At 40.3% G+C, this 16,055-nt stretch overlaps 1 protein-coding gene across 1 annotated transcript in view; it reads right to left on the reverse strand.

The window, feature by feature from the left end:
- Positions 1–16,055, reverse strand: part of LOC144933486 (synaptosomal-associated protein 25-like) — a 39,572-nt gene that overhangs the window by 3,429 nt on the left and 20,088 nt on the right. Inside the window, exons 3-7 of the mRNA XM_078858295.1 lie at positions 14,357–14,398; positions 13,343–13,391; positions 10,947–11,064; positions 7,741–7,875; positions 6,693–6,837 (exon numbers count right to left, since the gene is read on the reverse strand). Coding sequence (XP_078714421.1) covers positions 6,693–6,837; positions 7,741–7,875; positions 10,947–11,064; positions 13,343–13,391; positions 14,357–14,398 — 489 coding nt within the window. The remainder of the gene's footprint in view (positions 1–6,692; positions 6,838–7,740; positions 7,876–10,946; positions 11,065–13,342; positions 13,392–14,356; positions 14,399–16,055) is intronic.

Raw genomic sequence — 16,055 nt, forward strand, 5'->3', positions numbered from 1 at the left:
AACGCATAGCCTGGTTGATTACGTATTTCAAAGATTGCTAAGTTAGAATTTAAGTGTGAACATTCTAAAGAGGACACAGGCAGATAAAACAAGTCGCCAGAGAGAGAGAGAAAAAAGATAAGCTTAAAACTTCCCCGTAGAAGTGGTTCAATCTTAATTTTAGAACTTTCGTGACTGCAGGAATTATTATTTGGTTCTTTCGGTTAAGTCACGTCTAAAGATAAAATAATAAATTAAATTAAATAATAGAATACGACGTTTCGATTGCAACACAAGCAATCATCATCAGGTATAATGAAATAGCGACATAATATCTAACCAGAAAACTATAGACAGACATATTAGCAGACAGATATCACAAGATACATACATAGCGAGAGCAACACAGGTGACAGAGAGGGGTGATCGTCTCTGTGGGGTGGCCTTAAATAGACAGAGGGGGGGCGGAGGCAGAGAGAGGGAGGGGGGTTAGAAAAAATTAGCATATCAATGAGTGGTCCAAAAGAAAACGTGGTGCTGCGAGTACGATGGCACAGCAAGCAAGCCTGAAAATCAGGAGAAAGACACACTAAAATTAAATAACCTAGTAAAATATCGAAATGTTATGTAATACAACACAGAGGGTCGGTCAACACACAATTAACGCATAGCCTGGTTGATTACGTATTTCAAAGATTGCTAAGTTAGAATTTAAGTGTGAACATTCTAAAGAGGACACAGGCAGATAAAACAAGTCGCCAGAGAGAGAGAGAAAAAAGATAAGCTTAAAACTTCCCCGTAGAAGTGGTTCAATCTTAATTTTAGAACTTTCGTGACTGCAGGAATTATTATTTGGTTCTTTCGGTTAAGTCACGTCTAAAGATAAAATAATAAATTAAATTAAATAATAGAATACGACGTTTCGATTGCAACACAAGCAATCATCATCAGGTATAATGAAATAGCGACATAATATCTAACCAGAAAACTATAGACAGACATATTAGCAGACAGATATCACAAGATACATACATAGCGAGAGCAACACAGGTGACAGAGAGGGGTGATCGTCTCTGTGGGGTGGCCTTAAATAGACAGAGGGGGGGCGGAGGCAGAGAGAGGGAGGGGGGTTAGAAAAAATTAGCATATCAATGAGTGGTCCAAAAGAAAACGTGGTGCTGCGAGTACGATGGCACAGCAAGCAAGCCTGAAAATCAGGAGAAAGACACACTAAAATTAAATAACCTAGTAAAATATCGAAATGTAATGTAATACAACACAGAGGGTCGGTCAACACACAATTAACGCATAGCCTGGTTGATTACGTATTTCAAAGATTGCTAAGTTAGAATTTAAGTGTGAACATTCTAAAGAGGACACAGGCAGATAAAACAAGTCGCCAGAGAGAGAGAGAAAAAAGATAAGCTTAAAACTTCCCCGTAGAAGTGGTTCAATCTTAATTTTAGAACTTTCGTGACTGCAGGAATTATTATTTGGTTCTTTCGGTTAAGTCACGTCTAAAGATAAAATAATAAATTAAATTAAATAATAGAATACGACGTTTCGATTGCAACACAAGCAATCATCATCAGGTATAATGAAATAGCGACATAATATCTAACCAGAAAACTATAGACAGACATATTAGCAGACAGATATCACAAGATACATACATAGCGAGAGCAACACAGGTGACAGAGAGGGGTGATCGTCTCTGTGGGGTGGCCTTAAATAGACAGAGGGGGGGCGGAGGCAGAGAGAGGGAGGGGGGTTAGAAAAAATTAGCATATCAATGAGTGGTCCAAAAGAAAACGTGGTGCTGCGAGTACGATGGCACAGCAAGCAAGCCTGAAAATCAGGAGAAAGACACACTAAAATTAAATAACCTAGTAAAATATCGAAATGTAATGTAATACAACACAGAGGGTCGGTCAACACACAATTAACGCATAGCCTGGTTGATTACGTATTTCAAAGATTGCTAAGTTAGAATTTAAGTGTGAACATTCTAAAGAGGACACAGGCAGATAAAACAAGTCGCCAGAGAGAGAGAGAAAAAAGATAAGCTTAAAACTTCCCCGTAGAAGTGGTTCAATCTTAATTTTAGAACTTTCGTGACTGCAGGAATTATTATTTGGTTCTTTCGGTTAAGTCACGTCTAAAGATAAAATAATAAATTAAATTAAATAATAGAATACGACGTTTCGATTGCAACACAAGCAATCATCATCAGGTATAATGAAATAGCGACATAATATCTAACCAGAAAACTATAGACAGACATATTAGCAGACAGATATCACAAGATACATACATAGCGAGAGCAACACAGGTGACAGAGAGGGGTGATCGTCTCTGTGGGGTGGCCTTAAATAGACAGAGGGGGGGCGGAGGCAGAGAGAGGGAGGGGGGTTAGAAAAAATTAGCATATCAATGAGTGGTCCAAAAGAAAACGTGGTGCTGCGAGTACGATGGCACAGCAAGCAAGCCTGAAAATCAGGAGAAAGACACACTAAAATTAAATAACCTAGTAAAATATCGAAATGTAATGTAATACAACACAGAGGGTCGGTCAACACACAATTAACGCATAGCCTGGTTGATTACGTATTTCAAAGATTGCTAAGTTAGAATTTAAGTGTGAACATTCTAAAGAGGACACAGGCAGATAAAACAAGTCGCCAGAGAGAGAGAGAAAAAAGATAAGCTTAAAACTTCCCCGTAGAAGTGGTTCAATCTTAATTTTAGAACTTTCGTGACTGCAGGAATTATTATTTGGTTCTTTCGGTTAAGTCACGTCTAAAGATAAAATAATAAATTAAATTAAATAATAGAATACGACGTTTCGATTGCAACACAAGCAATCATCATCAGGTATAATGAAATAGCGACATAATATCTAACCAGAAAACTATAGACAGACATATTAGCAGACAGATATCACAAGATACATACATAGCGAGAGCAACACAGGTGACAGAGAGGGGTGATCGTCTCTGTGGGGTGGCCTTAAATAGACAGAGGGGGGGCGGAGGCAGAGAGAGGGAGGGGGGTTAGAAAAAATTAGCATATCAATGAGTGGTCCAAAAGAAAACGTGGTGCTGCGAGTACGATGGCACAGCAAGCAAGCCTGAAAATCAGGAGAAAGACACACTAAAATTAAATAACCTAGTAAAATATCGAAATGTAATGTAATACAACACAGAGGGTCGGTCAACACACAATTAACGCATAGCCTGGTTGATTACGTATTTCAAAGATTGCTAAGTTAGAATTTAAGTGTGAACATTCTAAAGAGGACACAGGCAGATAAAACAAGTCGCCAGAGAGAGAGAGAAAAAAGATAAGCTTAAAACTTCCCCGTAGAAGTGGTTCAATCTTAATTTTAGAACTTTCGTGACTGCAGGAATTATTATTTGGTTCTTTCGGTTAAGTCACGTCTAAAGATAAAATAATAAATTAAATTAAATAATAGAATACGACGTTTCGATTGCAACACAAGCAATCATCATCAGGTATAATGAAATAGCGACATAATATCTAACCAGAAAACTATAGACAGACATATTAGCAGACAGATATCACAAGATACATACATAGCGAGAGCAACACAGGTGACAGAGAGGGGTGATCGTCTCTGTGGGGTGGCCTTAAATAGACGTGACTTAACCGAAAGAACCAAATAATAATTCCTGCAGTCACGAAAGTTCTAAAATTAAGATTGAACCACTTCTACGGGGAAGTTTTAAGCTTATCTTTTTTCTCTCTCTCTCTGGCGACTTGTTTTATCTGCCTGTGTCCTCTTTAGAATGTTCACACTTAAATTCTAACTTAGCAATCTTTGAAATACGTAATCAACCAGGCTATGCGTTAATTGTGTGTTGACCGACCCTCTGTGTTGTATTACATTACATTTCGATATTTTACTAGGTTATTTAATTTTAGTGTGTCTTTCTCCTGATTTTCAGGCTTGCTTGCTGTGCCATCGTACTCGCAGCACCACGTTTTCTTTTGGACCACTCATTGATATGCTAATTTTTTCTAACCCCCCTCCCTCTCTCTGCCTCCGCCCCCCCTCTGTCTATTTAAGGCCACCCCACAGAGACGATCACCCCTCTCTGTCACCTGTGTTGCTCTCGCTATGTATGTATCTTGTGATATCTGTCTGCTAATATGTCTGTCTATAGTTTTCTGGTTAGATATTATGTCGCTATTTCATTATACCTGATGATGATTGCTTGTGTTGCAATCGAAACGTCGTATTCTATTATTTAATTTAATTTATTATTTTATCTTTAGACGTGACTTAACCAAAAGAACCAAATAATAATTCCTGCAGTCACGAAAGTTCTAAAATTAAGATTGAACCACTTCTACGGGGAAGTTTTAAGCTTATCTTTTTTCTCTCTCTCTCTGGCGACTTGTTTTATCTGCCTGTGTCCTCTTTAGAATGTTCACACTTAAATTCTAACTTAGCAATCTTTGAAATACGTAATCAACCAGGCTATGCGTTAATTGTGTGTTGACCGACCCTCTGTGTTGTATTACATTACATTTCGATATTTTACTAGGTTATTTAATTTTAGTGTGTCTTTCTCCTGATTTTCAGGCTTGCTTGCTGTGCCATCGTACTCGCAGCACCACGTTTTCTTTTGGACCACTCATTGATATGCTAATTTTTTCTAACCCCCCTCCCTCTCTCTGCCTCCGCCCCCCCTCTGTCTATTTAAGGCCACCCCACAGAGACGATCACCCCTCTCTGTCACCTGTGTTGCTCTCGCTATGTATGTATCTTGTGATATCTGTCTGCTAATATGTCTGTCTATAGTTTTCTGGTTAGATATTATGTCGCTATTTCATTATACCTGATGATGATTGCTTGTGTTGCAATCGAAACGTCGTATTCTATTATTTAATTTAATTTATTATTTTATCTTTAGACGTGACTTAACCGAAAGAACCAAATAATAATTCCTGCAGTCACGAAAGTTCTAAAATTAAGATTGAACCACTTCTACGGGGAAGTTTTAAGCTTATCTTTTTTCTCTCTCTCTCTGGCGACTTGTTTTATCTGCCTGTGTCCTCTTTAGAATGTTCACACTTAAATTCTAACTTAGCAATCTTTGAAATACGTAATCAACCAGGCTATGCGTTAATTGTGTGTTGACCGACCCTCTGTGTTGTATTACATTACATTTCGATATTTTACTAGGTTATTTAATTTTAGTGTGTCTTTCTCCTGATTTTCAGGCTTGCTTGCTGTGCCATCGTACTCGCAGCACCACGTTTTCTTTTGGACCACTCATTGATATGCTAATTTTTTCTAACCCCCCTCCCTCTCTCTGCCTCCGCCCCCCCTCTGTCTATTTAAGGCCACCCCACAGAGACGATCACCCCTCTCTGTCACCTGTGTTGCTCTCGCTATGTATGTATCTTGTGATATCTGTCTGCTAATATGTCTGTCTATAGTTTTCTGGTTAGATATTATGTCGCTATTTCATTATACCTGATGATGATTGCTTGTGTTGCAATCGAAACGTCGTATTCTATTATTTAATTTAATTTATTATTTTATCTTTAGACGTGACTTAACCGAAAGAACCAAATAAGAATTATCTTATTGTTAAACAAGAACCAATTTTTTTTTTGAATATTTCATTTTCATATGAGTTTTGTAATACCATTTCAATTTGCTTTACACGTGTCCTGCATTACTTTGAGACCCAAATATCCACTCATAAAAGTCTCAACGGGCCCTCACCTCACCGAAATTAAGATGAAAGAATTCCCGAAAAAATAGAAAAATAAGATATTAGTCGTCAAAGGTGTGAGTTTAAATTAACATACAGAATAAATTAACAAGTCAGGCTTGCGTACCAACAAAAAGTATTCCCAGCAGATGGCAATGTTATCATTAAATGACTACATTGCATGACACTTCGAGCTGGACCAGCAATAAAACAAAATCACAAGGAGATAAACGCATCTTCATTTTGGTTGCTGAGTAACAGTCACGAGGTGCTCGCACCTGAGTTCAATTTATCCAACATCAGTGATGACTGTATGAAAACGTTTTGGACCTCCCCTCGGTCGACTCAGCATTAAATGAGTACCTGGTGTGATATCTAAACATCCGCACTGGGATGACAAAGGGGGTCAGGCATTGTGCTGGACACACCACCCCTTGTGCAGTGTGCCGGCCTTCATAGGTGCACGCTGACATCATATACCCCAACAATCTATGTAGGCTACACGGGTGGGAAATCTATCCTTGTCGATTACACTGGTCAACACACTTTTTCTGGCATAAGGTTTTCCAACGGTTTTAAGGCAATTTTGGGGTGCATCAGTTTTTGTCTATCACATCAGGTTTTTGAGATATGAAATATTGCATTTTCAATAAAAACTGCAGAAGAAAAATATTAAATAAATGTGAATATCTACAGAAAATGATATTATAAACACACTATCCTAAAAACACAGCACCATATTTTAACACTAAAGCAGTCACTGACTCGCAACAACTTGCATTCATAAGTGACAGAGTTAATTTCGGGTAAAATCAATGAAAATGGGGTATGCCGATAGCATAAAAATGAGATGTTATAGAGCAAATCTGAGATCAGATTTGGAATCAGCACCCTGAAATTAGTCTAAAACAGCTGCAAAAGTCCAGGCCAGAAAAAAATGATTTTTTTGTTGACCAGTGTTACCTTCTCCATGATGCGGCCGAGCTGCCGGTTCTGCGTGTCGATCTCGTTGCCCATGTCCATGGCCATGTGGCGCAGGTTGCCGATCATGCCGCTCACTTGCTCAAGGTTCTCCTCCATGTCGTTCTCCCGCGCGTCGTTTGTCACCCTGTGTTGGGACATTGACGTTGCGTGGGGGAGAGACGGTGGAGGAGGAGAATATACAATATGAGAAAAAAGGCGAGAAGGGACGTGGAGGCAGGGGGACGGGGGGACAGGGGCAAGCAGTGGGATGTGGGCATAAATTGTAGGAGTCAATATGAAAAATGTTCTTATTCGTGTGTTATTTACGATACCGGTGTTGTGATTTAATTCATAAAAACAACATAAGTAAAAAAAGCTAGGATAGGAAAATTAAGCAAATAACACAGCAATATTGACTCATTTACAGTCACCTTCAGAGCTGCCAATGAATCATTGTTAAAATAAAGAAAGAAACTAACTTATATTTAATGGTACCGAAGAAAATAACTTTTAAAACTTTCCAAAATCATTGTCTTAGATTCAGAATTTAGAACTTCACACACCACCGACATATTCCTGTTAAACATGACTATGCCAAATGCAAAACATGGTTTAAGTTTTCCAGAACATATATAGAATCCATACTCTTTGATTCTTTCGGTAAAGTCACATAGATAGAGAATTAATAGATCACGACGTTTCGATCGCAACACAAGCAACCGTCTTCAGGTGAGAGAGAGAAAGCTACTGAAACAAGGTCTTATATAGGCCTGAGATGGGTGGGATGATAGAAAGAATCCTGAATGAGAAGTGTTTCTAGGTCATTTGCAGACCATTCACTTTAAGATGTTTTTTGTTCATGTTTTTGTTTTTTGTTTGTTGCGGTTGCACCCGATTCAAGAGCCGAATGGCTCACAGGGCTATACCTAATAAATGAACTTGAACTTGTGTTATGTCGTGTTGCAAAAGTGCCCCTATGTGTATTCTAGCACCTGTTATAAGGTGACGACTGGATCGTGAACAACTTGCATCAAGAGGGCCACCTGACCTGCGTATGAAGCCACCACTGCAGGCCATCTGCTCCCGCTCGTCCATGACGTGTGCTGGCTGGTTGGACACAACTCCATCCTGGTTGTTCCCCCATGCCTTCTTGTAGGCATCACCTGCCTCAAAGTTCTTCAGTCTGTCTCATGGTGGGGGCAGTGACGCAAAGGGCGTGAGACAGCTGAACAGAGATGAGCCGGCTGCAAAATTCTGCTGCGACTGCGAATTGTAGAATTGCACTTGGCAAGTGCAACCCGGTAAATATTGTGTTTGCATTATTGAACCGTCATTTATTGGTGTTTTATGTATTTCGAGTCTGTTACGTGTGCAACCATTAAGCTGCCCAGACTATAACGATCATAATTTTGCGTGTGTTTTAATTTGGTATTGATGTACTACCATACAGCGAGCCACTTAATCACAAAGGGAAAGTGCTGACAAATAACAAGAATATAATTAAACCTGCCATTAGATTTTATAGCTCATGGTGAAAACATTGTCAATGACTTCAAACCATCACTGGCTATTGTATACATCCTCAATAACAGAATAGCCGTGTTCAAAATCCTATATTTATCCATAACTAATTCATTTAAAGTACAGGAAAATGTAATAGATCCATTACAGATGGCACATTTTTTAGCTTACATCTTTTGATCCTCTCAGTTGCATTATTTGCAGATCAACATTACACTGCATGACTGTCGATCCCTAGCCCAAACAAGTAGATGAAAATGTTATATTTTAAAGTTCTACACCAAGCAGAACCAAACAAAACCAAATATGTCCAAATGGCTTCATAATGTATAGAAAATCTCTGTTTTTCTCAGTAAAATAGCAAAAAGCAACACAATGTCACACTGACACACGTACCTGTTTTCATAAACACTACGTATTTTGTATTGAAGGTAGGACATACGCATTGAATTATAAACTATTCTACTAATTCATCCGAAATACTGCAAACTGCTGACAAGTGTTAACTCAAATAATGTACTGCCCAGGACATGTTGTATTGAGGGTTTCGTAAACGAAAACGTTTTGTAAAGTGGGCGACAAATGAGTAACATTGTAATTAATTGACTGGTAATGCTTGGCAGTGGTGTTGTGACGAACGCTGCAAAAAGGGGAGCTTTAATCTCCCATGAGCCTCCGATATGCTTAAATGCCAGATTGAGCCGATGGGACACAGAAATCACCATGCAATCGGTGTGTCCCCCCCCATCACACCAAGCCTCTGGCTCAAATAATTGCCCAATTGTCTGGTATAGATGACGAGTAAGTGACTGTAAGTGACCTCAAATAGAGGATTCTGAAAGTTGAATTCACACAGAACCGAAAAACACCCTTTTTACAACACCGATGATACTCGCGGGACATCGGACACAATGGACAGCATTGCAAGGGTGTGAACAGCAGTGTGCAATTTCTGTGGAGGGAATTTCCTTTAATTAAGCGCTCACACATGGTTGAAAAAACCATGCTAACTACTAAGGGAATAACAAAGATGATGACATTAGCATATTCAGCAAACTGGCACGCCCATACACGAGGAATGCAGTGATCGAGTTGGTGCAACTGCAAGCTGCAGTTAAGAACCAAAGTTGTGATGCTGATACAATTTGAAGTGAAGCATAACTGATTTGTTTTCATTGCTAAAATTATGTTTATATGTGTAGACATGTAGTTACGGATTGCAGACACAAATTGAAATAACGAAAACCTCTGTCTACTGCTATATAAACATCATGCATGACAGATTATTAATTTTTGGAACCACGTTGGGAAAAAATGCAGTTCTGCAAGTACATTTCCAAATTAGTACCAAACTAAAATATGTTTCACTTCAAATAAGAATGACAGTTCTGAAAGCAGGATCAAAAGAATACACGGCAAACGTGGAAATGAAGTGAGGGACTATACATACGTCAATGCAGTATACAAGTCAGAGATGAATATTAAGTAATTTAAAACAGGCTGCGGGTTAGCCCAGCATGCCCTTACTTGCAGACAAGACGATTTAAAAAGGCAACTTCAGTGGCAACCGATATCGTCTTTCCATGCATGAAGAGCAAATGAGACGGTTGTTCATGATGGTATTCATACTTTGTGGAGGCAATGGCCTTCCCAACAAACTTGAAGAATTGTAGGACATACGTTGTGCATATTAATAGCAAGGACATTGCATTAAAATGCAAAACAAATACGCTGATATTAACAAATCACCATTTGTAATCATTAATAATGTTCAACAAAGTAGAGAGGGGTCTATAGAGAAGCACACATGTCTAACCGAGCTCAACATTAAACTGTGCCTTGGCGATGTCAGCAGTTATTTTGTGGGTTTAATGACACTACAAAAATCTGATCTTATTGTTTTTTTATTGTCCAGAAATGCCAATATTGTGATAATATTCACAAGAGGATATTTTTGTAACAACTGGTGAATGTTAAATCCAAGCATTCCACAGAAGCGTTGTCATACATGTCAACTAATTTGATAACATTATAGGCTGCACAACACACGGACATAAAACATTATTAGATTTTGACCTATTTGACCGATTTACTGATTTTGTTGACAGCTGTCAGAGTCATGCATCATGCACTGCGCACTGGAATGGAAAGGTTTCCAGAATAAAAGATAAAACGTAACATGTATGACAAACCACGTGTGTAGCATCATGGATAATGACCGTGTATTGCCACATCATGCTTTTAAGCTTGAGGGTAGAGCAACTCTATGCTAATGTATACCCACATTATCATGCAAATATATTTCTCTTTACAGACCAGCATGGCCAGGCATGCCAAGACATGTCTGGGGGCATGGTAAGAACCTATAAAGCAGATACGGAACTAGGCTCATCTAGTTTATGGTCTAAATAACAAATCACGCCTGCTCAGACCTACTTATCACAAGGGCATAGGGCACACAGGCCGCAGCAATTTCCTATACTCGACAAGTTTTTTTCTGCCTCCTTCATATCCTGATTGATCCCATCCATGCCTTGCTCGGTATGCTCCAATTGTTCTTACATAGAATGGTTGAATGAGTGCAGGTGGGAAATTGAGGGGACAGGGTGGAGAGGGGAAAAGAAAAGACCAAAACACAAGAACAGACTTAGAGCATGCCAAAGACAGAGCACGGGATGAGCGTGACACACAATTATGCACAGAGGCCCTCAGACGACGTGGGCCAGTACCTACTTTTCACACGGACACGCGCACAGGCCACAGCATTTCCCTAAATCTGTTAAGTTTTTCTCGGCCTCCTTCATATCCTTGTTGATCTGGTCCATGCCTTCCTCAATCTTGTCAAGCTGTTCTGTTAGAGAAATAAGCAGGAACTCTTTAAATTTCGTTCAAGCTGGGCAAATATTACGATATTAAACGAATAGAAATTTGTTCTTGCCAACTGTGTGTACAAATACGTGTACAGTACTGTACAACTAAAATTGAATTTAAAGGACCGTATTGGCAATAAAGTAAAAGCACAAGTTGAGAATATTTTAATATGTACGCTTTCGCGACGAATATCATCCATAATACAGGTTTTTGGGTTAGATCGCGTAAATATATAAATGTGCCGTTAAACACGCCACCACCCGACACATCCAATTAGTAAGGTTTGTCACGGAACGGAACATGCCAATATTTTTTACTAGTACAGCACACCGGGGTGTCAGATTGTCAACGTTGTGGCTTTGCTCTCCAACACACCGGTATGTTGTACTTGTAACGAATTGGCATGCTCTGTTTATGTGACCAAACTTACTAATTGGCTGTGTCGGGTGGTGGAGGGTTTAATGACACATTTATACATTTACGCGATATAATCCAAGAAAACTTTTTCATGGTTGAAAATATTTCGGAAATGTAATCATTTCTGAAAACAACTGCCTGGCAAAAAAAAAGAAACCACAATGAAATAATAATGTGTTCAGCAATTGCCTTTGTTGAAGGCAGCAACAAGTCGTGATGTAATTTGTTTTCTTTTAACCTACGTGACTTTACCGAAAAAACCAAAGAGTATAGATCCTTGCAGTCACGAAAACTTCAAATCTCGAATTAAGTGTGTTATTATTACGTTCAATAATTCCGTACTTCAAAAGCGTCTTGACCAATATAGCTATTTTAGAATACCTCCTATAAGGAAGCATACCTGTGCCATGTATGATTTCTGGTCAAAATAGTTGGACTAGGTATTATGTCAACTGAATCGTATATATATATAACTCTCTCAAGATATATAAAGTATAACATGTCAATTGGGTTTGAAGTTTTCGTGACTGCAGGGATCCAGACTCTTTGGTTATTTCGGTAAAGTCACGTAGGTATAAAATAAATAAAATCACGACGTTTCGATTGCAACACAAGCAATCATCATCAGGTGGGAAAACCACAGCAAGAACATTTTTTGCTGAAAAATGTTCAGCCTCCCACTTCCAGCCCCGCTCACTTTCCCCCGTCCCTCTCCAAGCGTCCACGCAACGCTCCCCTCCCCCTACCCCCTCCTTTGCCCCTCCCCCCTCTCTTACCTATGTAGGGGTGTTAGAGAGAGAGCCGTTATGCATGGCAGCTTATGGGAAACAAACACAGTGGGCGGGGCTATGTGAGTGCACGGGGGGGGGGTGCTCTCAACGACGTCCGCACCAGGCAGCCCGGGGCCCCACCCCTCAGCGGGGGTTGAGTATAAAGGGGGATGTGTCAGAGGGCTCGGGGCAGAATGTTAAAGCTAAACCAGTGAAGACCGAAGATCGTCTAGCTAGAGCCCTGGACTCCCCTGGGACGCCGCCCTTGTCAGGGCCGCGCAGGACCGAGCCAGCGGCGTGGTCCCGAGAACCAGAGCTAGTGCTCTGGGACTTAGCCCGACTTACCAGTGTCGGGCCAAACAGCCTCCCCTAGCCCGTTAGTGGAGGACTAGGCGGTAGGTCAGAGATAGCTAGCAGTGTATTCCCAGCTAGCCGGGTGAGGGGGCCGATACCCCCTCCAGTATTGTATGTCCGCGGTTGTGACAACTGTTGCGGAATAAATACGTGTGCCTCAACCCCGGGTGTCCAAGAGTCCTCAACGGTATTACACCTATATAACCTCTTACCACGGCATCTCTCTCCCACTTCAGCAAAACATTTTCTTGCTGTGGTTTTCCCACCTGATGATGATTGATTGTGTTGCAATCGAAATATCGTGATTACATTTATTTTATTTTATACCTACGTGACTTTACCGAAAGAACCAAAGAGTATGTCAATTGGCTTATGTAACGTTCTCACATTACGTCATCTTCCCTACCTCTGTATCAGGTGTGAATCACGGATTCTCTAAATATATGTCAATAACATGATTGCATCTTCAGAACACACGCATTGTGAACATATGGCATATCTAACCGAGGTAAACTTTTGGACCAGATAACATAAACATTCCATTTTTATTTAAAACAATATTGACGGTTTCGCTGTGTCCAGAGTTCAATCAGATGACTCACAACACACTGCACGCTCGCCTTTCAAACAATTAAACTTATTTTGTAAAAATGACACCTGGTCTCCTGGACTCTTACTGAGGTGTCTTGGCACCATGCTCAATGCGCAGCGTCTTACCTCCTTGCTCATCCAGCATTACCAGTGTCCTTATGCCAGCTTCTTTGCTCTAATTCAAAAGGAACACAAGGGACAGAAGCTTAGGGAATAAATGAAAATGATTCATAATGGGTTTTTTTAATTAAAAACAACTTCTGTATTGCCACATGCGGCCCGGATGAAATGTCGCGCGTTCCGTATGTTTAAACCCCCAACGTCACTCCCAGCTTGGAAAGTGAGATCTATTGGTTTGTCTCAGGAAAACTGGGTCACCACCTCCATGAATCCCCTTTATTTCTCTCGAGTGAAACAAATTATCGCCATGGCATTACCACTTGAGCTTTAAGGCAAGCTGAGATGTCCGACTGTGAGATCTTTATTGGAAGTTGTAATCTGTGAATGCTCCTTTCAACGCTGCCTCGATGACCAGTCTCCGGAAATTAGCTTCCAAATGTACCAGCTCTATGGACACCGTGAGCATTCAGTAAAGTGCAGGCTGAGTGAAGATTCAGAATGATGTAATCATTCATTCGATTAGAACCAAATATAAAATAAATAAATGCTATACTGTTGTAATTCCAATGATTTTAAAGTAAGTATGAATGTTAGAAGAACTGTATTGTTATATATACATATAACATTTACTCCACAGTGTAAGGTGGCAAACAACTGCCATTACACCCTCTTAAATTATTTCTGGAAATGTAATTAGTTGCAAAGCATAACAAATTAAGGGCTTCACCCTTATTTAAAAAATCATTAGCTGTAAAAATTATATTTTCATATTAAATGCAAATATTCACCTACAGTCACATTGCATTACTTCAAGAATTACCTGTCATTAATCTTTAAAAATCTTTTCTATCATAAAACCCACAAATGTATCTGTCACGGTTTCCTTGTTGTACGGTTTTAAACTTTGGTATATGTCATATACAATTTACGTGGAGTAAATGTTCCTGCCTTAAGAAAAAATTAGATACAGTTCCACAAAAGGAGGATGTTTGCTGTGTTGAAGAATAAATGCTGGCTCACCTCATCCACCAGCTGTAACATTCGACGAGTACTTTCCAGTGACTGCAATACAGAAAACCCAACGTGCAGATCGTATAATAGGCACACACTTCACAACACAGTGACGTCGTTATCGAGTGTGCAGGCAGTGCAACTGCACCGGGACCCAAGGGCCAGGGGGGAGCAGGCACCCCATTACGAAGAAGTGGGGGAAGAATTCGACAGTGGGTCCCATATTTAATTCCTTGCACCAGCGCTCATGCGGACCACGCTACACCACTGGCACAACACACAGACTGGGCACACAGAACACCACGCAGACTGAACATACGCGACACAAACACTGAACAAAGAACATAAGCACAGCAGCAGAAACAAATGTGAGTGTGGTTCATGCCATATTTAAGGTTCGTCGTCATCCATGGTTTATCCACTGCTCAATAAAGGCCTCCCCATCTCACATAAGGTCCCGTGACTGCTCCGACATGACGATGAAGCTTGACACCGATAAGGACCTAAGGTGCTCTCCTGGATTGGGGCCCCATCATCAGTGAGATACTGAGTGAGAGGCAAGACAAAATGAAATATCTTCATCGAACCCACACTGACCAACTCCCCATGACCGACACGCCTAGACATCATGTTGCACAACAGAATACCAGCTTGTAGCAAAACACATAGCACAGACATAAAATTCCACACACACCACAATCAGCACGAATTGCACCAAAAAAACATTCAACCATTATGTGTGACTGTCTTTCAATGTGCAATACATTTGTCCCAGCTATGTTCCAATGTTAACGCCACACTCATAATGAGCACAACAAAACTAAATATCATACCGCCCACACATTTTAAATATCACGCAGCAGATGTAATCTAAATGTCATAGGGCCAATTCTGTATAGATCACAGGGCTTTCCCAGTGTGAATGCTACAACATGTACCTTCTTCTTACCTATAAACGTCATTCTTTATCTGTGTGTCCGTCTGTCTGTCCGCCTGTCTCTGTGTGGATGCAACTTGCGAAGGATTTGGCTCGCGAACCGTGGGGTTTATGTTAAAAAAAAGTAGCCGGGTACCACGCCGTAAGCCCCGTGGTGAGCCAGCGCTATTCCGTTTTCCCACCCGTCAACTTTAAAGTAATTAAATTAGCAATGTAGTGATATTCCGCATTATTAAATTATTTCCTCGAGCCGCTACAGCTGCCTGGTGGAGGGTGGGGGGGGATTTCTCCTTCGCGTTCAAAATCCAGCAAAAAAATACACGCAGCGCTCTTCCTATCCGATATTAGGAAGCTACTGGAGCTGTGCACTTATAGATCATCTGGATTGAAAATTCACTTCTTTAAAACTGATTTGAGTCACGTTTGTCGTCCTTCCTCCGCATCTCCGATTAGCCGCGGTTGGCTACATACGGTGCGAAGGAAGTTCAACGTACATACAGACATAGCAGCTCTTGAAATATTTTGCTTTTTTTTATTACAGAATTCGTAAAAGATGTCCCTTCTTGTTATTTTGGTTGCCGGCCGCTGGGACAGGACCCCTCACCTACTATACCGTCTGAAGGAAGAGAACCCGCAGCGCTGACTCAACGGGCAATTATACAGGGTGGTCCAAATGTATTGTGACCACCCCCCAAATAATTGACCCCTCACATTTTTTTCTCCATTTGCGTAATAATTTCTGTTTTAAATAAACCTTACTTTTATTTTTGT

Source organism: Lampetra fluviatilis, chromosome 7 (genome assembly GCF_964198595.1).
Source record: "Lampetra fluviatilis chromosome 7, kcLamFluv1.1, whole genome shotgun sequence".
Lineage (NCBI taxonomy): Eukaryota > Metazoa > Chordata > Hyperoartia > Petromyzontiformes > Petromyzontidae > Lampetra > Lampetra fluviatilis.